This window comes from Erinaceus europaeus, chromosome 3, assembly GCF_950295315.1.
Source record: "Erinaceus europaeus chromosome 3, mEriEur2.1, whole genome shotgun sequence".
In the NCBI taxonomy this organism is placed as follows: domain Eukaryota; kingdom Metazoa; phylum Chordata; class Mammalia; order Eulipotyphla; family Erinaceidae; genus Erinaceus; species Erinaceus europaeus.
The window spans coordinates 182946147-182971286 of NC_080164.1; the positions used below are offsets into that span (position 1 = coordinate 182946147).

The 25140-nt window shown below is 46.5% G+C and overlaps 1 protein-coding gene across 1 annotated transcript in view; it reads left to right on the forward strand.

Moving 5' to 3' along the window:
- The first annotated feature begins 20554 nt into the window (after window positions 1-20554).
- SLC2A9 (solute carrier family 2 member 9) overlaps window positions 20555-25140 on the forward strand; it is an 84051-nt gene continuing 79465 nt past the window's right edge. Inside the window, exon 1 of the mRNA XM_060188468.1 lies at window positions 20555-20760. Within this exon, the coding sequence (XP_060044451.1) occupies window positions 20713-20760 (48 nt within the window). The 5' untranslated portion in view covers window positions 20555-20712. The remainder of the gene's footprint in view (window positions 20761-25140) is intronic.

Here is a 25140-nt window from a genome sequence, read left to right on the forward strand (position 1 = left end):
CTGTCTGCAGGAATCCCACCTGACCCAACAAGACAAACACAGACTCAAAGTAAAAGGATGGAAAACTATCATACAAGCTAATGGGCCACACAAAAAAGGCAGGAACAGCCATTCTCATCTCTGACACAACAGACTTTAAAATAAGTAATAAAAGATACGTGTGGACATTACATAGTGATCAGAGGATTATTCAACCAAGGAGATTCCATCTGAATACATCAAACACTTATTGAAAGAGCTACAAAAAATACATCAATAGTAACACAGTAATAGTAGGAGACTTCAACACCCCACTCTCAAACTTAGGCATATCATCTAGGCAGAGAATCAACAAAGAAACAAGAGGATTAATTGAAGAGATGGATAGACTAGATCTTCTGGACATTTTCAGAGTTATAAAACCCAAGAAATTGGAATACACCTTCTTTTTGAATCCACATGGAACATGCTCAAGGAGAGATCATAGGTTAGGCCACAAAGAAAGTACCAACAAATTCAAGAGCATTGAAATCATCCCAAGCATCTTCTCAGGCCACAGTGGAATTAAGCTAATACTTAACAACAGACAGAAAATTAGGAAAAGGCAAAAAATTTGGAAATCCAACAACACAAGGCTTAACATCAACTGGGTCAAAAAAGAACTCAAAGAAGATGTTCAAATGATCCTAAAATCAAATGAAAATAAAGAAACAAACTATCAAAACATTTGGGACACAACTAGAGCAGTATTTAGAGGGAAACTCATAGCCATACAAGCACACATTACAGAACAAGAAAAAGCTCAAATAAACAGCCTGACTGCACACCTTAAAGACTTAGAAGAAGAGGACTAAAGGAACCCTAAAACAATCAGAATGACTACAATCACTAAAATCACAGCAGAAATAAATAACATTAATAATAATAATAATAAAAACATACAAAAGATCAATGAAGCCAACTGTTGGTTCTTTGAAAAGATAAACAAAATTGACGAACACTTACCCAGACTCACTAAAAAAAAAGGGAGGGGGAAAGACTCAAGCAAATATAATTGTAAATGATAGGGGAGATATCACAACAGACACCACAGAAATTCAAAATATCATGAGAAGCTTCTATGAACAACTATATGCCACCAAGCTAGAGAACCTGTAAGAAATAGAAGAATTCCTAGAAACATATACCCTTCCAAAACTGAACCAGGAAGAACAACAAAACCTAAATGGACCAATAACGGACAAAGAAATTGAAATAGTTATTTTTATTTATTTATTTTTATTTATTTATTCCCTTTTGTTGCCCTTGATGTTTTATTGTTGTGGTTATTGTTGTCATTGTTGTTGGATAGGACAGAGAGAAATGGAGAGAGGAAGTGGGAAGACAGAGAGGGGGAGAGAAAGATAGACACCTGCAGACCTGCTTCACCGCTTGTGAAGTGACTCCTCTGCAGGTGGGGAGCCGGGGGCTTGAACCAGGATCCTTACGCTGGTCCTTGCGCTTTGTATCACCTGCGTTTAACCTGCTGCGCTACAGCCCGACTCCCTGAAATAGTTATTAATAGCCTTCCCAACAATAAAAGTCTAAGACCATATGGCTTTACAAATGAATTCTACAAAACCTTCAGGAAACAGTTAATACCTATACTTTAAAGCTCTTCCAAAAGATCAAAGACACAGAAATACTCCCTCCGACCTTCTAAGACATTAACATCACCCTGACACCAAAAGTGGATAGGGACACAACAAAAAAGGAAAACTACATACTAATATCTCTGATGAACATAGATGCTAAAATACTGAACAAAATCCTAGCCAACGAGATACAGCAGTATATCAAAAACATTGTTCATCATGACCAAGTGGGATTTATCAAAGGAATGCAAGGCTGGTTCAATATATGTAAACCAATCAATGTGATCTACTTTATCAATAAAAGCATAACTAAAAACCACATGATTATATCAATAGATGCAGAAAAAGTCTTTGACAAAATCTAACATTTTTCCATGATCAAAATACTACAAAAAATAGTAATAGATGGAAAATCCCTTAAGATAGTGGAATCTATATACAGCAAGCTTATAGCCCACATCATACTCAATGGGCAGAGTCTGAAAGCATTCCCTCTCAAATCAGATACTAGACAAGGCTGTCCATTATCACCATTACTATTCAACATAGTATTGGAAGTACTCACGATGGCAATCAGGCAAGAGAAAGGAACCAGAGGAATAAAGATTGGAAGAGAAGATGTCAAACTCTCACTATTGGCAGATGATATGGTAGTATACATAGAAAAGCCTAGAGAATCCAGAAGAAAGCTACTGGACATCATTAGGCAATATAGCAAGGTGACAGGCTACAAAATCAATGTACAAAAATCAGTGGCATTTCTTTACGCAAACACTAAGTCCAAAGAAGAGGATATCCAGAAATCACTTCCATTCACTATCACAGCAAAATCAACAAGATATGTAGGAATAGACCTAATCAAAAAAGTAAAAGACATGCATCCTGAAAACTATGAGTTACTATTCAAGGAAATAGAAAATGATACAAATAAATAAATGGAAAGATATCCCATGCTCATCCATTGGAAGAATTGATATCATCAAAGTGAATATTCTACCCAGAGCCATATACAAATTCAATGTGATACCCATTAAAGTCCTTTTTGTTCTTTAAGATAATAGAACAAAAATTACAATCATTTATCTGGAACCAGGAAACACCTAGAATTGCCAAAACAATCTTGAGAAAAAGAAACAGATGGAGGTATCACATTCCCAGATCTCAAACTATATTATAAGGCCATCATAATCAAAAGTGCCTGATATTGGAACAAAAATAGAAACACAGACCAGTGGAACAGAATTGAAAGCCCAGAAATAACCCCCTATACCCATGGACACCTAAGTTTTGATAAGGGGCCCAAACTGTTAGATGGAAAAAAGAGGGTCTCTTCAATAAATAGTGATGGGAAAATTGGGTTGAAATGTGCATAATAAAACAGAGCCACTTTATCTCACCAGAAACAAAAGTCAGCATCAAACAGATTAAGGACCTGGATGTTAGACCAGAAACTATCAAATACTTAGTGGAAAATATTGGTGGAACACTTTCCCATCTAAATCTCGAAGACATCTTTGATGATATAAACCCAATTGCAAGGAATGCTATGTAACAAAGAAATCGATGAAACTACATCAAATTGAAGAGCTTCTGCACAGGAAAGTAAACCATTCACCCCTCACAGAATGGGAGAAGATCTTTACATGCCATGCGTCAGACAAGGGGCTAAAAACCAAAATATATAAATTGCTCACCTAACTTAACAAGAAAACAAATAACCCCATCCAAAAATAGGGAGAGGACATAAACAGAATATTCACCACAGAAGAGATCCAAAAGGCTGAGAAACACATGAAAAAATGCTCCAAGTCTTTGATTATGCAAATAATGACATCAATGAGATACCACTTTACTCCTGTGAGAAGGCCATACTTCAGAAACAATAGCAGCAACAAATGCCGGAGAAGTTGTGGGAATAAAGGAACCCTCCTGCTCTGCTGGTGGGAATGTAAACTGGTCCAGCCTCTGTGGAGAACAGTCTTGAGAACCCTCACAAGTTTAGAAACAGACATTTCTTATGACCCAAATTAGGATATATCTAGGGGTTATATCCTGAGGAGTCAAGCACAGCCATCCCAAAAGACATATTAACACCTATGTTCATAGCAGCACAATTTGTAATAGCCAAAACCTGGAAATAACCCAAATGCCCACCAGTAGATGAGTGGCTGAGAAAGCTGTGGTCTACTACTCACCAATTAAGAACAATGAACCACCTCTGACCCACCCTGGATGGAGCTAGAAGGAATTATATTAAGTGAGATGAGTCAGAAAGAGAAAGAGAAGTATGGGCTGATCCCACTCATAGACAGAAGTTGAGAAAGAATGAAACCGCAAAGCAGGATTTGACTGAGCACAAAGTAAAGATTCCCTGGGAGGAGGGTGAGGGCAGATTCTCAGCTCCACTATAAGGGAATGGAGGGAGGAACAGAGGCCTTTGGTGGTGGGAATGGTGTTAATATACGCTCCTATTAACTTACAGTCTTATAAGTCACTATTTAATCAATATGTGAAGGGAAAAGCAGATTGAATGTCTCCAACTTTTTAATGCATAGACCCCAGTTCTGAGTACATATTCCTTCAGTCTAAATACTTATGGTTTCAAATTGGTAACCTGATTGAATTTTAACAGTGGGCTTAAAGTGTTAATACAATTCTCATAATGACTTCTTTTTTTTTTTTTTTTTTTGAAATATTAGTTCACCTGTAATCGTAGACCAAGGAGACCAAAAGCAACCGGTCTTGTCAGTATATAATATACAATTATTTGTAAAGAGCATTAAATAACATAAATCATGGTTAGGTCTTATATGGTACAATAAATCCTAACCATGGGATTTCCAAAGTAAGCCAAATCCCCAAATAACTTGGTTATAACAATAACTACTGCTTTCTTTAACTCTAAGACAGCAAAGAACCTTCCCCATTCTCTATAAAACCCATATTTCTCTCAGTTCTGAAACCTCTGGGGCTTGGCTCATTTTCCTTCACGTTTCCGTCAATCCATACATTTGCTACTGTATCTGCTGAGCTCAACTTAATCAATGCAACCAGTGCCACCTTGACGTGTTTTACTCTAGATTGTGTCCAGAGATGCCAGGTGTGGGGTGTCAACCCTCTAGCTCCAATACTCTGGTGAGACCGTTCCTAGCTCCTCTCACTCCTTAATTCCATATTGGGTGGTGCGCTTCTTAACAAAGCCTCAGAACCTAGATATAGACCCGGGCCCAGGAGATAGAGCATATGCGCACATGAATCCATAAGTTAGGGGAAACTATATATTTTAAAGCAAAAGTGCAAAATAGTTTGCAGTGAGCCAATAAGTGCAACAAGCAAGTAGAAAGACCTAAAAAAAGACACCATAAAGTACCCAACCAAATAGCTTCTATTTAGACCTAGACACCCTCCTCACCTACTTCCTATTTCACTTCCTTCAATGACTCCAAAGCTAACCTTGGCAGATAAAGTAAGGACTATAAAGTTATATAGAGGCAAGAGACTGAAATATTTTAATGATGGGTCGTTGGTCACTACCAGGCCATCCCATCATCCGGGGCCCTAGTCATGGAATCCTGGGATTCCCACATAGGCATGATGGCCCTAGACCTCTAACAGATTCTTCTCTCCACCATCACTGGTCATCTCCATCAGGAACAACATTATAAACCCTCTTGTGGGTCTCTCTAGGATCTCACCCTCAACGTAGAACAACAGGCCCACTCTCTGAGGGGAGGCTGTGTCAACATATTCTGCCACTTGAGGAAGACGGGTCCTGAAATGAGTGCAGCCTAGAATGTTCTTAGCCATAAGCACAGAAAGCGAGCTCAGACCTACAGGGATGCAGAGGTTACACAGGTTCCTGTGCTGAATATGGGCCTCAGATCAAATCGATAAAGTTTACAGTTAACATTATTTATGTAATTTTCCCATATCTTTCCTAATCCAGCTTTCTAGTCCTATTTCCAACTCTTGACACCATCTCTTCAGACAATACCTTTAGCTAGCCTACATGTTAGCTGTCAGGCTCAGGCAAAAAAAATTATAAAGCCATGCCCCCTTAGAATATACCTAAAATAGAAGGAGTCGGTGGTAGCGCAGCGGGTTAAGTGCAGGTGGCGCAAGGCTCAAGGACCAGAGTAAGGATCCTGGTTCGAGCCCCCCGGCTCCCCACCTGCAGGGGAGTCGCTTCACAAGCGGTGAAGCAGGTCTGCAGGTCTGTCTCTTCCCCTCTCTGTCTTCCCCTCCTCTTTCCATTTCTCTCTGTCCTATCCAACAACAATGACATCAATAACTACAACAATAAAACAACAAGAGCAACAAAAGGGAATGAATAAATAAGTAATTTTTTTTTAAAAAAAGAATATACCTAAAATAGACCTACTAGTTTTTTCTAAAATGGAGGCCCCAAATCTCATCTGCTATAGTCTTACCTTTAGGTTCCTGATTATTAAACAATTTATCCTGCTTTATATCTTAGTATTTTCTCAGCCACCAAATGACAGATTCTATCATAATGCCAACCAGACTTTCCTGAGCAGACGACCTTACCAATGTGTCCTGGAGTCCCACCTCTCCAGACTTTTGCCCTCACTAGGGAAAGATAGAAACAGGTTGGGGATATGGATGGCCCTGCCAACTCCCATGTCCAGCAGAAAAGCAATTGTAGAAGCAAGACCTTCCACCTTCTGCACCCCATAGTGATCCTGGGTCCATGCTCCCAGAGGGGTAAAGAATAAGAAAACTTTCAGTGGAGGGGATGGCATACGGAACTGTGGTAATGGGAACTGTGTGGAGTTGTACCCCTCTTATCCTATGGTCTTGTTGATTATTATTAAACAACAACAATAATAAAAGACTAGATATCCATAGGTGTGGGGGCTCACTTCTGGGCTCTCAATTCTATTCCACTTGTCAGTATGTCTATTCAAGTTCTAGTACCAAGCATTTTTTATGACAATGGCCCTATAATACAATTTGAGGTCTAGGAGTGTGATGCCTCCTGTTCTGTTCTTTCTTCTCAAGACTATTTTGGCAATTCTAGGTATTCTCGGGTTCTCGATAAACATTGTAGCATTTGCTCTATTCTCCTAAAAAAATTGGTTGGGATCTTGATGGGGATGGCATTAAATTTGTAGATGGCTCTGGGTAGTATATTCATTTTGACGATGTGAATACTTCCAACCCATGAACATGAAATATTTTTTCACGTCTTTGTGTCTTTTTCAATTTCCTTGAGTAGTGATTCATACAATTCAGTATACAAGTCTTTCACTTCTTTGGTTAGGTTTGTTCCTAGATATTTTATTGTTTTTGTTGCTGTAGTAAAAGGAATTGATTTTTGGATTTTATCTTCTTCTAACTTAGTGGTTTCATAAAGGAATGTCACTGACTTTTGTATGTTAATTTTGTAGCCTGACACCTTTCTGTATTGCCTGATGATTTCCAAAAGCTTCCTGCTGGATTCTTTAGTTTTTTTTTTTCATGTATACTATCATATCATCTGCAAATAGGGAGACTTTGACTTCTTCTCTTCCAATCTGTATCACATTAATTCCTTGCTCCTGCCTGATTGCTATGGCAAGAAATTCCTACACTATGTTGAATAGTAATGGTGATACTAGGTAGCCCTATCTAGTACCTGATCTGAAAGAAAATGCTTCCAGTTTTTTACCATTGAGTATGATATTGACTGTAGGTTTCCTATATGTAGACTCCACTATCTTGAGGAATTTTCCATCTATTCCCATTTTTGTAGTCTTTTGATCATAAAGGGATGTTGGATTTTGCCAAAGGCTTTCTTTGCGTCAATTGATGTAATATTATGTAGGTTTGGTCTTATTTTTATTGATGTGGGGGATATCCTGGATCTTATAAGTTCACTCTGTAAGCAGATGATCCAAGCATATACCCAGGCACAAGAAAATATGACGCTCTCTGAGAAGTCTGGGCACTTTCTTTTTTGTCCGTACCTTAAAGAGAGGTTGGGTGCAGAGCTTTCAAGTAGAATCTCTTCACTGCTGTGAACAGAAAAGAACAAGAAAAACAAGGAGGTCAAGGGGCAGTTCAGTGCATGTTGAATATTCTGGAGAAAGGACTCCACCCCCTCCAGCTCCCGGCTCCTGTGAACTTGCAAACTAGCCAGGATCTCTGAAGCCGCCTTTGATCTACTGTAAAGGGAGAGACTATGGATGGCTTCTGATGAGGGTCTAATTAAATGAGGATTCCATCTGGGAAAAGCAGCAGCCACTGTGGAGTAAGCTGACCTCTCTTGGGCCCAGGGAGCAGGGCTGCCGGCTCAGCCGTGATGCCCACTCCGCCACGTGTGCCACAGGAGACTGGCGCTCTGTCCCGTCTCTCACAGACACAAACAGGACTTGACAGAGAAAGGCCATCTCTCTCAGATGGGCACATGCTGCATCTCACATTCCAGGAAAATGTCTCCGAGACACTTTAAGGGATAGAGACGGTGCATTTGAAACAACAGAATGGAGGGGCCGGGCGGTGGTGCACCTGGTTGAGTGAGTGCACATGTTACCCTGCACAAGGACCTGGGTTCAAGCCCCGGTCCACACCTGCAGGAAGAAAGCTTCATGAGCAGTGAAGATGGCTTGCAGCTGTCTGTCTGTCTGTCTCTTTCTGCCCTTCTCCATCACCTTTCTGTCTCAATTTCTCTCTGTCCTATTGTCCTGTCAAAGAAAAGAGAGAAAGCAAGAGAAAGGAAGGGAGGAAGGAAGGAAGGAAGGAAGGAAGGAAGGAAGGAAGGAAGGGAGGAAGGAAGGGGACGAAAACAAAATGAGCCAGAGAAATTGGCCACTAAGGGCCCACCAGCTAGAGCATGTGGAGCACTGAGAAGGTTTAACGTGATCCCAAAAGACACGGCTGCCTTCTGCTCACTCCTCTGGTTCAAACAGGTCCATTTCTGTTCACGTTTGATGTGTGTTGTATTTGAATCCTCTGTTGTGTGCTTCATCTGAAGCCAGACTGAGTGGACAACAGAGGGGATGGTCTGAAGGGGAGCAGCGGCGTGCTCATGGGGTCTGGCTCTGCACAGGGACTCCTAGAGGACCAGCAGGCCGGCGGGAGGCCAGCCCCGGGTGAGGGCCGCCTCTCTCCTGTTTGACACTGACGCTTCACCTGGGCAGATGCACGGGGTCTGGAGCTGTGTCTGGGAGGCGGGGCAGCGTCTGTGTGAGAGGTGCTAGCAGGCACAGGTCTCCCTCAAGTTGATGTCCCAGGGGAGGGATGTGATCAGGGAGGGAGGCAGAACCAGCGTCCAGGTGCCTCCCTCCCCTAACCGGCCTTCTCCTCTGCGGCCCTGGAGCCTCTGCCTCAGCGGAGCGGTGCTCTAAGACCCGGCATATGAGCATCTTAGTCTTACTGGGGCTCTCCCATGTCCCCAGGCAGTAGACAGGCTGTGAATATATTTCTCCTTATTTTCTTGTGTCAATCAGTTTGGTGCTTGTTTGATTATTCTCCAGTTTCTGAAGAACCCATATGGGTCTAGAATGACGTTTTTGTGCCCAGATAACTACCTCCTTACACAAAATGAGCGAGGCAGACTCAGTTCTCATAAAAGAATTGTAAGTAACTTGAGATATACATAATTTATTCTATAAACATTAGCAGATTAACCAAAAAAAAATGACCGTAAGTTACTTAAAGAAATAAAATTTAAAAAAGAAGTCATTGGGCCCAGGTAGTAGCTCACCTGGTTGAGTGCACACATTACAGTGTGTGAAGACCTGGGTTCAAGCCCCCGGTCCCTACCTGCAGGGGGGTCTGTAGATCTCTCTCTGTCTCTCTCTCTCCCTTTCTACCTTCACCTTCCTTCTCAATTTCCTTCTGCTTGTAGCCATTAAATCATATATATGTTTGTTTTAAACACTACTTGGTAGCCTGCCACTGAGGAGCTTAGCAACGCTAGGTCTTTGCCCTGAGGTCCAACCAAATAAATGTTTCAGCAAAATCCCCGGAAGCCACAGGGTTCCACAGACCCTTTGCATTTAACAAACTGTCTGTCTGTTCCCCTGAAAGCCACAGGCCTCTCAGGAACCAGGGGAGACGCCCTCAAAGATTGTACAAACTTCAGATGTTGCTGCTGGACTGGAGGCAGCAGGGAGGGAAGAGAGAGGAGAGGGAGTAAAGGTGCCGCTCAGTCAGTGGGGCCTCTGGCTGGGAACATCCTCTGGGCCAGGCCGGGCAGGTTCAGGGGCCCTCAGGGCTCATCACCGGGTCCCCTCAAGGCCCAGGAAGGCTTCCTGCTGCCCTCCTGCCTCAGAAGAGGCAGAGAAAAGGAACGAAGTCCACAAGTGGAGAGCCGGTCGTTTCTTATTGTAGAAGAAGTCAATTACCTGTAGACATCCTGGCAAGCAAATCCAATTCCTTTTCCACGTAGAGCACCGCTCAGTTCACTGATGGATTTGTCTGAACATGAGTCACTAGAGCAGAGAGAAGCCCGTGTTGAAATGCCAAGGACCTGTGGGTATTCCCCACGTCTCTGAGTGACTGCTAGTTGGAAGGCGTGGGGCCGGCTCTGGGATAAACTGAGGATGGAGAGCAGCATCGGGGGGTTCGGAGATGAGCAGGGGAGCAGAGGGGGTGGGCTAGGGAGAAGCCACTGGGGAGGTGAAAAGAGAAGCTGGTTGGCTGCTGAGCGAGCTGTGAGGCTGCTTCTGTTGGCCGCAGCCTTGTGACTGATTCCTCTGTGGGCCATTTCCTAAAAGGACCCGAGGAACATGGGAGCAGGAGGCACTGTCAGCTACCTGGCGGATCCTTTGAGTCTTACCACCTGGGCTTTTAGTTTCCCAACCTTTCCTTTCTTCAGATTAGGAACTTCCACACGTGCAAATGTGCTGAAACAGGAGAGTGAGAGAACACCGTTAACCCTCAGTTGATTCCCCAGGATTCCCTGGAGTCAGAGCTGGCCCTCCAAGTGGATTCTGGCTTGACCTCAAAAGGAAGGAGCCCCCTTGGGGGACGAGGGGTGGCACGCCCAGTTATGTGCACATAGTCCTAAGTGCAAGAACTTGCTCAGGGATCTGGGTTCGAGTCCCCAGCTCTCCACCTACAAGGAGAACTCTTCAAACTTGGTGAAGCAGGCCTGCTGGTGTGTTTCTATCTCTCTCCCTCTCTATCTTCCCCTCCTCTCTTAATTTCTTCTGTCCTAACCAATAAAATAGAAAAAACAACCACCAGGAGCAGTATATTTGTAGTGCCGGCACCAAGCCCCAGTGATAACCCTGGAGAGCACACACACACACACACACACACACACACACACAGAGCTCTATTACTCATTAGCTGAGACATGAAGAGAAAGGTTCTCAGAGCAAGTGTTTTTTTATAGATTTACTTTTGGGGCCAGATGGTGGTGCACCTGGTTGAGACATATGTTACAGTGGTCAAGGGCCCAGGTTCAAGTCCCTGGTCCCCACCTGCAGGGGGAACACTTTGCAAGTGGTAAGGCAGTGCTACAAGTGTCTCTCTGTCTCTCTCCCTCCCTATATACCTCAATTCATGGCTGTCTCTATCCAAGAAAAACAACATTTTTTTAAATTTACTTATGCAGGCCAGGCCGTGGTGCACCGGTTAAGCACACACAATACCATGTGCAAGGACCTGGGTTCAAGCCCCTCTCCCCACCTGCAGGGAGGAAGAAGCTTCACAACTGGTGAAAAAGGCTTGCAGGTGTCTCTCTGTCTCTGTCCCTCCCCTCTCAACTTCTGTCTCTCATATCCAATTGAAAAATAGAAAAAAGGAACAAATGGATACCAGGAGTAATGCATTCATAAAGGTGGTTCCAAGCCCCAATGATAACCATGGTAGGGAAAAAAAAAAGACTCATTTGTTTTGATGAGGGAGAAGATAAGAATGAAGCCTGGGAGTCTCACAAGTGTGTCCGGTGTGCTGCCATTGGACAACCTCCCATGCTCCCAGCAAGAATCTTTCTTCTTTCTTTTTTATTATTAATAAATAATTACTTATTTATTATTTAAAATTATTATACTTATTTTATTATTATACTTATATATTAATTATACTTAATTATTATACTTATTTTATTATTTATTATTATTTAAATTCTAATTATCTTTGCTTATTTATTGAATAGAGACAGTGAGAAATTGAGAGGAAGGTGGTAGTAGAAAGGGAAAGAGCAGAGGAGAAAGAGAGGGAGAGAGAGAGAGAGGTCTGCAACACAGCATAACCACTCATGAAGCTTTCCCCTGCACTTGGGGACAGGGAACTTGAACCCAGGTCCTAGTACATTGTAACGTGCACTCAACCAGGTACTCTGCCACCTGGACCCTATTTATTTATTTACTTATTGCGCGAGGGGTAAACGATAAGGAAAGTGGACCAGAGGGCCCTGCACCGCCATCCCTCCAGGAACCTAAGCCTTTGTCACCAGGAATCTTGTTCTGATACCATCACTGACAGGAAGTAAATCTGGAAAACTCCAGAGGAAGCCAGGCACAGTTTTCTCTGAGAGAGAAGAGGACAAAATGGAAAGACACTTGGAAGTAGTAATAGGTGTAGGGGTGACTTGGAAAGGAAATGAAGGCAGAACCATAGAAAAAGCGGGATTTATAGAGAGAGGGGGAGAGAAAGAGAGAGGTAGGGGATCAGCCTGTGGCAGTGGCCTTGAAAGAACCACTGCAGTTTCCAATGGAGGGGATGGAGACAGAGAGCTCTGGTGGTGGGGACAGTGTGGAATCCTACTCCTGGTATCTGACAGTTTTGAAAATCAATCTTAAATCACTAATAAAAGAACAAATATGTCTATGATTTTCCTTGTTCCTTTTTGATGTGATGCATGATTTTAGCATTCTGGTCGGGGTCGCTCAGCTGAACACCTGCCCGTCTCAGGATGTCTTGTGTGTGTGTGTGTCTCCAAGTCTCCTCAGATCAACCCTTTGAGGCTGAAGTGAATCTCTCCCAACCCTGAGACGCATGAGACCTCAGGGTCCTGGCATCTGGCTAAGGTGCTCCACCCATGTGGTCTCAGTAGGGTGGGTGAGGACAGACCTTCGTGTAGGCAGGACTTAGGGAGCAGAAGAGGGCAGGCTGGCACAAGGGGGTGAGGGTGTGCAGGATAGAGTGTGAGGAGAGAGAGAGCTGAGAGGGTCTTGCCAACCCTGCCAAGCCCAGAGGAGAAGGCAGCACGGTGCAGGGACCTGCCCTGAGGAGACACGGGGACTCAGCACTGACGAGACAGACAGACCTTTTTTTTTTTTTCTGACTCCATGGTTATTGCTGGGGCTCGGTGCCTGCATTATGAATCCACTGCTCCTGGAGGCTTTTTTTTGTCCTTCCCCTTTTGCTGCCTTTTTTTTTAAATCATTCTTGTGCTTATTATGATTGTTATTGCTGTTGTTGTTGGGTAGGACAGAGAGAAATGGAGAGAGGAGGGGAAGACAGAGAGGGGGGAGAGAAAGACAGACACCTGCAGACCTGCTTCACCATTCATGAAACAACTCCCATGCAGGTGGGGAGCCAGGGGCTCGAACTGGGATCTTTACACAGGTCCTTGCGCTTTGCGCCGCCTGCGCTTAACTCACCTCACTACCGCCCAACCCCCCAGACAGACCTCTTTACAGAGGACAAGCATGGTGCTTCCCACCTCTAACCTTCAGTTCTGAGTGTAAACATCAAGAGCCTATTTTTGAGATTAAATCTCCCATGAAAAGCTTTATCCCTCACTCCCCACATCCTTCCAAACGGGACACAGCCCGAGCGGCACCTGCTAGTGTTATAGGCCAGTGAAGAGCTGGAGCCGGGACGTTTGGAGCCGTGGAGCAGCGCGTGAACCACGCCAGAGGCCTCACCTGCAAACTGAAACACAACAATGGAAACATAGAGGGTCTGGAACATAAAACGGGGGCGTCACAGCCCAGCAGCCCCACGCTGCCCCGTGCAGGTCACGGTCAGCTCAAGTCACTGCAGGAGAGACACTTCCCGCTAGAGGTTTGGGCCCTGCTCTGTGAACAGTGAAGTTCAAGGCCGAGGTCCAGGGCTGACGGGAGGGGTGACACGGAGGTTGGAGGTCAGGTCAAGCAGAGGAAGGAAGAGCTGTCTTTATTTATTTATTTATTTTTAAATATTTAATTGATTTATTAATGAAAAAGATAGGAGGAGAGAGAGAGAATCAGACACCACTCTGGTACACGTGCTGCCGGGGATTGAACTTGGGACCTCATACTTGAGAGTCCAATGCCTTATCCACTGTGCCGCCTCCTGGACCACTTTATTTACTTATTTATTTATTTATTTTAGGTGGAAACAGAAATTGAGAGAGGAGGAGGAGAGAGAGAGAGATCCCTGCTTCAATTCTTGCAGAGCTTCATTCCTGCAAATGGTGACCAGGATCTTGAAAACAGGTCCTTACGTATTGCGGTGTGTTACTCAACCAGGTGTGCTACCACCCTGCCCCAGAAAGAGCTAACTTTGTGCCATGCAGGGGAGGCACTGCTCAATCATTTCTTGGGAACAGGGCAAATTCTGAGCTGGGAGGTCATTTGAACATGAACAGAGTTAAAGTAGAATCCTGGACCGTGGCACACCTAGCTGAGCACACGTTGCAGCGCACAAGGATCTAGGTTCAAGTGCCCCCAGTCTCCACCCACGGAAGGGAAGCTTCCAAAGCAGTGAAGCAGGGCTGCAGGTGTTTCAAGTCATAAATGAAACAAAGTTAAAAGCGTAAAGAGGAGACACAGTGAGCCTGGAGTATGAGGAGGCTCGGAGAAACGGGAGTGGACGGATGCTAGTGGACAGGAGTTTGAGCTCCTCATGCAGCAAACACTGCACTGGGAGGAAGGAACGGAGTGAGACAGAGGAGTGCAAGGTGCCCCAGGGCCCCACCCAGGGTCCTAGACTGTCTGGGGTCCTCTTCCTGAGCTGTGACGGCACCCCATGCCCCTGATGCCACCTCCTGGCATTCCATGTGCTGGGGAGTGAGCAGGGATTACTGAGGCAGCTGCAGACAGGCCCAGCGCTGAGGAAGCAGGGGTGGAGGACACTCAGAGGAGGCTGGGGCGGGGAGAGGGGCTGCTCAGGGGCCTGAGTGCTCCCCAAGGACCAGCCCCCATCTGCTGTGCTAGGACACCCTCAACAATGAGACCCACAACTGTGAGCACCCAGCGGGCTCCTCTCTCTCTCTCCACGGGCTGAGGAGCAGGGGGCAGGAGCCCACTGCCACCACAGAGTGAGCGTCCCTCGGCAGACGGTGACAGGGGCCAGCGCTGACCCCACACACGGCAGCCAGAGCCCCACCAAGGAAGGCCGCTCAGTGTGTCCCCAGCTCATGTCACTGGGGAGCCAGGAAGTGAGGAGGGGAGTCAGGGCACCAGGGCCAAGGGCTCGATTGGCAGCAAGAGAGAGGCTCTGGGCTGCTGGGAGAAGGTGTCTCCACACCTGTGTGGGCTCAGCAGGACTCAGGGGAGTCCCAGGAAGCTTCCCTTGGGGCTCCCAGTTCCAAGGACAGTGAGGGGGGAGCCCCAGACCTGCCGGTTACTCGCTGTGCTTTCAGGGGACAGCTGATGCCCCTGCCTCTCCCTGTGTCAGCTGTGAGGTGGTGAGACACCCATGGCACCCAGTCCAGGGGCTGGTCCCCGAGAGCAGCCCAAGACGGTGCCTGGCACACGGAAGTGGTCAGAGGTGTGGGTTATTCATCCTGTTCAGGACCCTACGACTGCCTACTGGCGGCATCAGAGGACTGAATCAAAGCAGAGCTTCCTGGAAGACAAAACCTAAGAACGCGTAACAGTGGAGAATCCACCGTCAGAGTCCCTGCAGGTGCCAAGGATGTCCCCAACCACAAGTGACAACCTGCCAACACTGTCTCAGGCCAGAATTCTCCCCTCTTCTTCCTGAACGCGCGATCCCACACCAACCTCTGGTGACATGACCTCTGACGCTCTTTGTTCTCCACAGTTCTAGCATTTCTTCTCCTGCAGGTGCTCACCCACTTGGAGGCCGTATCCCAGGACACAGAGACGGGATTTCCCTTGCAGCTGTTCCTATCTGGACAAGATGTAGTATCGATTTCTGAAAGACACAGGTAATAGAAAAAAAACCAGTTAAAAAGGAAGGGCGGGGTCACCTTCCCAGGCTCCTCCAGCAGGGGCGCTGTGTCACAAGAGGAAGGATGATGGAGAATGAGGGACACACCTGGGCCTGTTTACCTGATGCTCCCCTGACCCCTGCTTAATCCTCACCTGACCCTGCAGGCCCCAGGGCAGGAACCCAGACGTCAGCTTCTTCTTCTAGCGTTTGCCCTTCTTCCGTAGCCAGTCAACAGCGTCAGGTTGAGCCTGATGTAAAGTTTCGAGACCTCCTTTGAATCTGGAGAGGTGACAGTCGTTGACTATGTGGGTCATAGTCTGTCTGGAGCCGCAGGGGCAGTTTGCGTGGTCTCTGGCTCCCCAGCGATGGAACATAGCGGCGCACCGGCCATGGCCTGTTCGATAGCGATTGAGGAGGGCCCGATCATAACGTGCTAGGTCAAAGCCGGGTGGACGCTTGCAGGGGTCTGTGATGAGGTGTTTGTTCTTTACCTCAGCTGACTGCCAACTCTGTTTCCAAGAGACTGGAACAGAGAAGTTCAGTGCAGGCATAGGGGACCAGATTGGGTGACGAGACGTCAAGCGTTGGACAGGGTGGGCGAAGATATCCACGTATATTGGCAGGTCCGGTCGAGCGTAGACGTGGGAAATGAACTTAGAGGATGCCGCATCCCGACGAATATCTGGCGGGGTGATGTTGCTAAGAACTGGCAGCCATGGAACCGGGGTGGAACGGATGGTTCCAGAAATTATCCTCATGGAGGAATATAATTTGGAATCGACCAAGTGGACATGGGGGCTACGGAACCATCCTGGGGCACAGTATTCTGCAGTGGAATAGCATAATGCCAGAGATGATGATCGTAGTGTGGAAGCACTCACGCCCCATGAGGCGCTGGCCAGTCTTGCAATGATGTGATTCCTCGCGCCCACCTTTGCTGCAGTTTTTATGAGATGTTCGTGAAATGACAGAGTGCGATCGAGAGTAACGCCAAGATAGACTGGCTGGGCTTCATGCTGGATCAGACGTCAGCTATGAACCCCTACTTTGGGAGATGACAGAGCCAGCTGCCACCACCACTGTGCCATGTATGAATTCCATACTCCAGTCATGTGAGATTCCTCTCTGTGGTATTGATGGACGTACATTGTGCGCCCCCAAATTAAGATCTACACCCTTAACTATTCAGCTGTGAAGAATGATGAAGTCACAAGGCTGGGTGGTGGTGCAGCTGGTTGGGCAGGTCCACCTTCTAAAATGCGCAAGGATCTGAATCTGAACCCCTGGTCCCAACCTGCAGGGAGAAAGCTTTGGGAGTGTTGAAAAACTGTTGCAGCTATCGCTCCGTCTCTCTCCCTACTTTCTCCCTTTCCCCTTTGATTTCTGACTGTCTCCAATAAATAAATAAAGATTTAAAAATTAAAAAAAAAAAAGAAAGAATGATGAAGTCACCTTCTTCCCCTCATCTTTCATGAAGCTTGAAGGAACCCTGTGAAATGAGATCAGCCAGAAAGAGAAGGATGAAGATGGGATGATGCCACTCATAGACAGAAGTTGAGAAGTAAGAACAGAAGGGCAAACACAAAGCAGAACTTGGACTGGAGTTGGCGTCTTGCACCAAAGCAAAGGCCTCTGGGCTGAGGGGTGGGGGTGGGGTCAGGTCCTGGAACAGAGTGGAGGGGGGGAGGACCCAGTATAACAGCAACACCCACTAGGGTTTCCTCTGCCATCCTGTTCCAGATTGTACTGTGAGGTGGGAAACTTAGAAATGGTATGGATGTACAAACTTGTATTTTACTGTTGACTGTAAACCATTAATCCTCCTATGAAGAAATTTTAAGAAATAGGAAAGCTTTCAGGAGAGGGGATGGGATATGGAGTTCTGGTGGTGGAAATTGTGTGGAGTTGTACCCCTCTTATCCTACGTTTTTTTTTTTTTTCAGTGTTTCCTTTTTATAAATAAAAATTTTTTTAAATGTGTTCTTCTCTCTAATAAATTCATTTATTTATTATTGGCTAGAGACACAGAGATAGAGAGGGAGATAGAGAGACACCTGCAGCCCTGCTTCACCATTCGTTAACCTTTCCCCCCTACAGGAGGGGACCAGGGGCTAGAACCCGGGACTTTGCGCACTGTAAGTTGTATGCTTAACCAGCTGCACCACCCCAGCGGCATTTCTCTGTAAAGCAAAGCAGATCCACAAAGAGCGGCAGCCGTGAGGCACAAGAGCAAGTGCCTGGAACCCGGGACCTCACACAGGCATCTTGAAATCCACTGCAGAGCCAGCTGTCCAGGGCTGGCTTTCTGGTCAACTATGACTGTGTCCACGTCATCAGCACCATCCCAGGAGGATGCTGGGAGTCTCTCCAGAGGTGCATTCTGCTGTGTGTCCACCAGATGGCGACATGACAGCACAACGCACCTTATTTGCAAGACACCCAAGATGCAAGATGCCCTCAAATGCCCAGCCCCAGCTTCCTGCTCTCCAGTCATTATTCTAGGAAGGATGCAGCCACTGGACTTTCATGCTCTCTAGTGCTTTCCTCCATTTTAAGGGCTACAGAGGGACAGACAAAATCACCCCCCAGTAGAGTGCAGGGCTTGCATCCCTGGGGTTCTGTGTTCCAGCCTGCCCACACCATGGCTGCATGGTACTCTGACGTCTCTGTCTCTAGGAAATCTCTCTCCCTCTCTCTCTCTCTCCCTCTCCCTCTCCCTCTCCCTCTCCCTCTCCCTCTCCCTCTCCTCTCCCTCTCCCTCTCCCTCCCCCTCCCCTCCCCCTCTCCCTCTCCCCCTCTCCCTTTCCCTCCCCCTCCCCCTCCCCCTCTCCCTCTCTCTCCCCCTCTCCCTTTCCCTCCTTCTTCCTCCCTCTCCTTTTTCTCTGTCCCTCTCCATTTCCCCCTCTCCCTCTCCCTCTCTCTCTCTCTGATTTTGCTGTAACAGAGAAAAATCATTTCACTGCTCATAAAGTGCCTCCGCATGCAGATGGGGAGTGGGAGCTTGAACCCAGGTCCTTGCACATGGTGATATGTGCACTTAACCGGGTGGTGCATCACCACCCAGCCCATGCCATTTTTTCCTTTCTATTTTATTTAACGGGAGAGAAATTGAGAGGTGAGGAGAAGGCAGTGAGAGAGATAGACCCCTACAGACCTGCCTCACTGCTGATGAAACTCCCACCTGCCACCTGTGGGTGGGGAGTGGGGAATTGAACCTGGGTCCTTGGGCATGGTGACACATGCACTTAACTGGGTGCACCGCCGCCCGGGCCCCACATCCTGGAGTCCTTTAACAACTAAACCTGTCACAGGAAAGTCCGATTGCTGCTGACTTCTGTCTCATGTGACCCTCTCCCTGTCTCATGTGAAATGAATTTTTTTTTAATTCTTTCAAAAAAAAAATTAGGAGCCAAGCAGTGATGACTCAGTTGAGCACACATTCACCCTGAGCAAGGCTCCAGGCTTGAGCCCCTGGCCCTCCACCTCCAGGGTATGTGGGGGAAACCTCACAAGAGGTGAAGCAGGTCTGCAGGTGTCTCTCTGTCTCTCTTCCTTTCTGTCTCCCCCTCCCTCCCAATTTCTCTCTATCCTAGCACATAAAAATAGAAAGAAATAAAAAGAAAGGAAAAAATGGCTGCTGGGAATAGCAGATTCATGGTGCTGGTGCTGAGCCTCAGTGACAGACTGGTGGCAATTAAAAATAGATAATTTTTATAGGGGTTGGGTAGTCACTCACTCATAGAGCTTACACATCATCATGCGCACGGACTCAGGTTCAAACCCCCAGTCCCACGTATGACAGGTAAGCTGGGGGGAGGGGGGTTTTAGGAGCAGTGGGGCAGTGCTACAAGAGTCTCTCCCTCTGTCTCTCTCTTTCTCTCTCTCTCTCTCTCCCCAATTTGCTTTGTCTCTCATCCTCCACTAGAAAAAAAAAAATCTTGCTGACAACAGCAACAAAAATTAGAGCTCCCAGGGGCCAGGTGGTGGTGCACCTGGTTGAGCGCACACATTACAGTGTGCAAGGACCTGAGTTCGAGTCCCAGGTCCCCACCTGCAGGGGGGGAGTTTCACCAGCATGAAGCAGGTCTTCAGGTATCTCTCTGGCTCTCTCCCTCTCTTCCTCTCCCTCCCCTCTCAATTTCTCTGTCTCTATCAAAAAAATAATAATAATAAACAAGCAAATACATAGATGTCTCATCAATTCACCACCCAGGTGTCCTGTTTTGTCCGATGAGCTTCCCCTTCTCACTCCTGAGACCCTTTCTTTCCTGGGAAGCATTTTAAAAATATTTTTTATTCTAATGAGAGAGATACAGTGAAAGAGAGATCCCAGAGCCCTGCTGAGCTCTGGTTGATGGTGGTGCTGGGGGTGGAACCTGGGATCTCAGAGCCTCCGGCTGGAGGGTCTTTTGCAGACCATCATGCTATCTCCCCAGCCCTGTCCATTTTATTTTAATGAGACAAAGACAGAGAGAAAGAGACAGAGATATCCCAGAGCCCTGCTCAGCTCTAGCTGATGGCGGTGCTGGGCACTGAACCTGGGATCTTGGAGCCTCAGGCAGGAGAGTCTGTTGCACAACCCCTGCGCTGTCTCCCCAGCCCAGGGGAGCAGTTGTGTCTGCCTCTGGTAGCTCCTCCTTGGCCTCTTGTCCACTAGCCAAGCCCCCCAAACTCACAGCCCCCCAGGACTGCGTGCCCCCAGCTTCCCGGCTGCTCCCAGGGGAGCTGCTCCCCAGTCCGCGTCCTCCTGCTCAGGACAGCAGGACCAGGCAGGCCTCTGCGCCCGGGGGCCTGCGGGAGGCAACAAGGAGCCGGTCAGCTACTCGGCCTGGGAGGGGAGGACCGTGCTGGGCCCAGGAAGGAGCTTCTGCGAGTCCGCAAGAGGCTGCTGGGGGCCTGGGAGAACAGAACGGGGCGGACAGACACGCGACTGAGAAGACAGCCGCGTTCAGGGAAAGCCCTGAGGCCAGCTGGGAAGTTGGATCCCAGACAGACACACAGACCGTGACACAGGGGACGGTGACTGGAGACTCAGATGGCATCTGCAGGGAATCCTGAGATTGTCAGCCTGAGCACAGAGGTGGTGAGTAGCCCTCCTGGCATTTCTCTTTCTTTATTAGTGATTTAATACTGCTTTACAAAATTACAAGATAACAGGGGTACAATTCTATATCATTTCCACCACCAGAATTCTGTGTCCCCATTCCCTCAATTGGAAACTAGAGGTATTTCTCCCAAAGTCACTGATGTAGGCTGACTATTATTTCCTTCTTATTCCTTTACTAGGGGATTAATGTTTTACATTTGATAGTGAATACAATAGTTTGTACATGCATAACATTTCTTAGTTTTCCACATAACAATAGAACCCCCACTAGGTCCAGGAGACTATTATTTCTTTTTTTTTTGAAGAAGTGTGTCAGTAATTCTAATGAAAAGATGTTGGTGAAAGATGAGTTTTCTTTTTTTTTTTAATAATTTATTTCTTCACTGGAGAATTAATGTTTTACATTCAACAGTAAATACAATAGTTTGTACATGCATAACATTCCCCAGATTCCCATTTAACAATACAACCCCCACTATGTCATTCATCATCTTTCATGGACCTGTATTCTCCCCACCCACCCACCCCCGAGTCTTTTACTTTAGTGTAATACTCCAATTCCATTTCAGGTTCGACTTGTGTTTTCTTTTCTAATCTTGTTTTTCAACTTCTGCCTGAGAGTGAGATCATCCCATATTCATCCTTCTGTTTCTGACTTATTTCACTCAACATGATTTTTTCAAGGTCCATCCAAGATCGGCTGAAAACAGTGAAGTCACCATTTTTTACAGCTGAGTAGTATTCCATTGTGTATATATACCACAACTTGCTCAGCACAATTTGTAATAGCCAAAACCTGGAAGCAACCCAGGTGTCCAACAACAGATGAGTGGCTGAGTAGTGGAGACTATTATTTCTTTTTTTAATATTTATTTATTTATTTTTGTTGCCCTTGTTGTTTTATTGTATTAGTTATTATTGTTGTTGATGTCATCGTTGTTGGATAGGACAGAGAGAAATGGAGAGAGGAGGGGAAGACAAAGAGGGGAAGAGAAAGATAGACACCTGCAGACCTGCTTCACCACCTGTGAAGCGACTCCTCTGCAGGTGGGGAGCCGGGGGCTTGAACCAGGATCCTTAGGCCAGTCCTTGCGCTTTGTGCCACATGCGCTTAATCCGCTGAGCTACAGCCCGACTCCCCAAGACTATTATTTCTGTAACTATCTAGATTTATGTATTTTTGCCCATTTTTTCTATTGTTCTGTCTTCTCTTCCTTTCTAAGTCATAACTACACTTGTTACTACTTCCAGATGTCCCTCCTTTTTTCATCTTCTCTCTCTGTGTCCCAGTGGAATTGTGGTTCAGAGCCTTCTGGTCATCTTCCCCTAATATTTCTCCCCCACTGGGAATCTGGACCCAAATTCTCTATGGGGAGCAGAAGGTGGGAGTTCTGGCTTCTGTCATTGCTTCTCCGCTGGACATGGGTGCTGGCAGGTGGATCCACACCCCCAGCCTGTGTCTGTCTGTCCCTAGTGGGGCAGGGCTCTGGGGAGGGGAGGTTCCAGGACACACGGGTGAGGCCGTCTGCCCAGGGAAGTCAGGATGGAGTCCTGGTAGCATCTGCAACTTGGTGGCTGAAAGGCAGTAAAATATAGAGCAGGAAAAAATGTTTAATAAATAAGAACCAGAAAGTAGGAATAGAGCAGGTGAGAATAGGGACTTTAGGGTGGAAAGAAGCTTGGAAGTTTATTGTAGGTATATTTCTATTCCCTGGCATTTTTTTCCCCTGCAGTTGTTGTAGGTGTTTTGAATTTTGGGAGCAAACTGGTCAGCTTCCCAGGGGAAAGCCAGGCTGCCCGGTGCTCTCTGCTGAAAATGTTCTTGCTCTCGCTGTCCTGACCTCAAATCTGACCTCCTAGTGGCTGTAGGGACTCAGACAGGGAGGAGCACTGAAGGGTGATGTTCTGAGCCCCGTTTAGGGGCAGGTTCCCACCCAGGCTCTCATGAAAGGGCTCCTGAACCAGTGAGAGGGCTGGGCTGGGTAGTAGGTGGTGTTTCCATCTCTCTGTCTGGAAGTGGAGATCTTAAAGCCATCTGTGAGGCACACCTGCCAACTGGGGGGACAATATGCTGACATGATAGATGACAGGGGAGTGTCCTTTGGGAAAAAAAAAAGCATAGGGCCAGCTGGTGGCACACCTGGTTAAGCACACACATTACAGTTCACAAGGACCTGGGTTCAAGCCCCTGGTTCCCACCTGCAAGAAGAAAGCTTCACAAGTGGTGAAGCAGGGCTGCAGGTGTCTCTCTGTCTCTCTCTCACTCTATCTCCCACTCCCCTCTGGATTTCTGGCTATCTCTACCCAATAAATAAATAAATAAAGATAATAATAATAATAAAAAAAACCCGAGTTGATGAGTTGCACTAAAGTGCTCTGAGGATAGGAGGAGGAGGGCTTTCAGTCCTGGAGCCTGAAGGTGGAGAACTTAGGCTGGAGGCGTTACTGAGAAGTTTGACATATGTACCAACTGTCTTTACTGTTGCCTGTAAACCATTATTCCCTCAATAATAATAATAATAAAACTATCAAGATAGCACAGTGGTTATGCATAAAACCATGCCTGAAGCTCCGAGGTCCTGGGCTCTGTCCCCAGCACCACCATCAGCCAGAGTTGAGCAGGGCATTGGTAAATTCATTAATTCGTTGATTCATTGATTCATTCATTCATTCATTCATTTAAAAAAAAAGATGCTAGGGGCCAAGAGAAAACTTATTCCCAAGTAGGCATAGGTCTTACCATGAGTAAGGCCCTGGGTTCTAGCCCTAGTACCACATAGGAGGACCACAGCACCAGGGGAAGTTCCACAGAGGGTAAAACAGTGCTTTCATATCTCTCTATCTCTCTGGCCCTTTCCATGTCTCTCGCTCTCTGTCTTTCTACCTGAGAGACGAAGGATGAGGAAACCAGCCTGGGAGCCATGGAATCACACATGAGCCAGCTGCCAATACCCCAGAACAAGCACACGAAAGGCAGGTGTCCTAGGGCCTTGAGGTAGCACAGTGGTGAAGTGCAGGACTTGCAAGCCTGGGGTCCAGAGTTCAAACACCAGTCCTGGATATGCTGTACCAAGTGTGGTGTGTTAGGCACTATGCTAAGAGATACGTGAGGTGCTGTATTAGGTGCTATGAGGTACTGTGCTAGGTGCTATGCTCAGTTGCTGTGTGTGGTGTGCTAGGCACTATGCTAAGAGATAAGTGAGGTGCTATGCCGGGTGCTTCGAGGCACTGTGCTAGGTATTGTGGGATGTCATGTTGTAGGTGCTTCATGAGGTACTGTGCTAGGTGCTTTGCTAGGCACTTGTGAGGAGTAACTCATGAGGTACCATGTGAGGTTCTGGGCTCACTCCCCTGCACCACATGAGCACAGACACACTCAAACACAGTCACTCACACACACACACACACACTCACACACACAAACATACACTCACACACACACAAACATACACACACACTCACACACAAACATACACACATTCACACACACACTCACACATACAAACATACACTCACACACAAACATACACACACTCACACACACAAACATACACTCACACACAAACATACACACACTCACACTCACACACACAAACATACACTCACACACACTCACACACACAAACATACACACACTCACACTCACACACACAAACATACACACACACACTCACACACACAAACATACACACACTCACATATACTCACACACAGTCACTCACATATATTTACACTCACACTACACACACACTCACACACACACTCACACACACACAAACATACACACTTACACACACTCACTCACATATACGTACAGTCACTCACACTCATACACACTCACATACATTTACACACACTCACAGTCACTCACATACACTTAGACTCACACTACACACTCACTCACACACACACTCACTCACACTCACATACACTCACACACTCACTCACATACACTTACACACACAGTCACTCAAACTCACAGTCACATACATTTACACACACTCACACAGTCACTCACATACACTTAGACTCACACTACACATTCACTCACACACACTCACATACACACTCACTCACACTCACATACACTCACACACTCACTCACACACACACACACACTCACACACACACTCACACAAGGACATGCACACACACACAGTCACTTACACACACAGTCACTCACACACACAGACACACACTCACACACTCACTCACATACACTTACACACACACACACTCACACAAGAACATGCACACACTCACACACATACACTTACACACACTCGCACACACACTCACACACACACTCACTCACATACACTTACACACACACTCACACAAGAACATGCACACTCA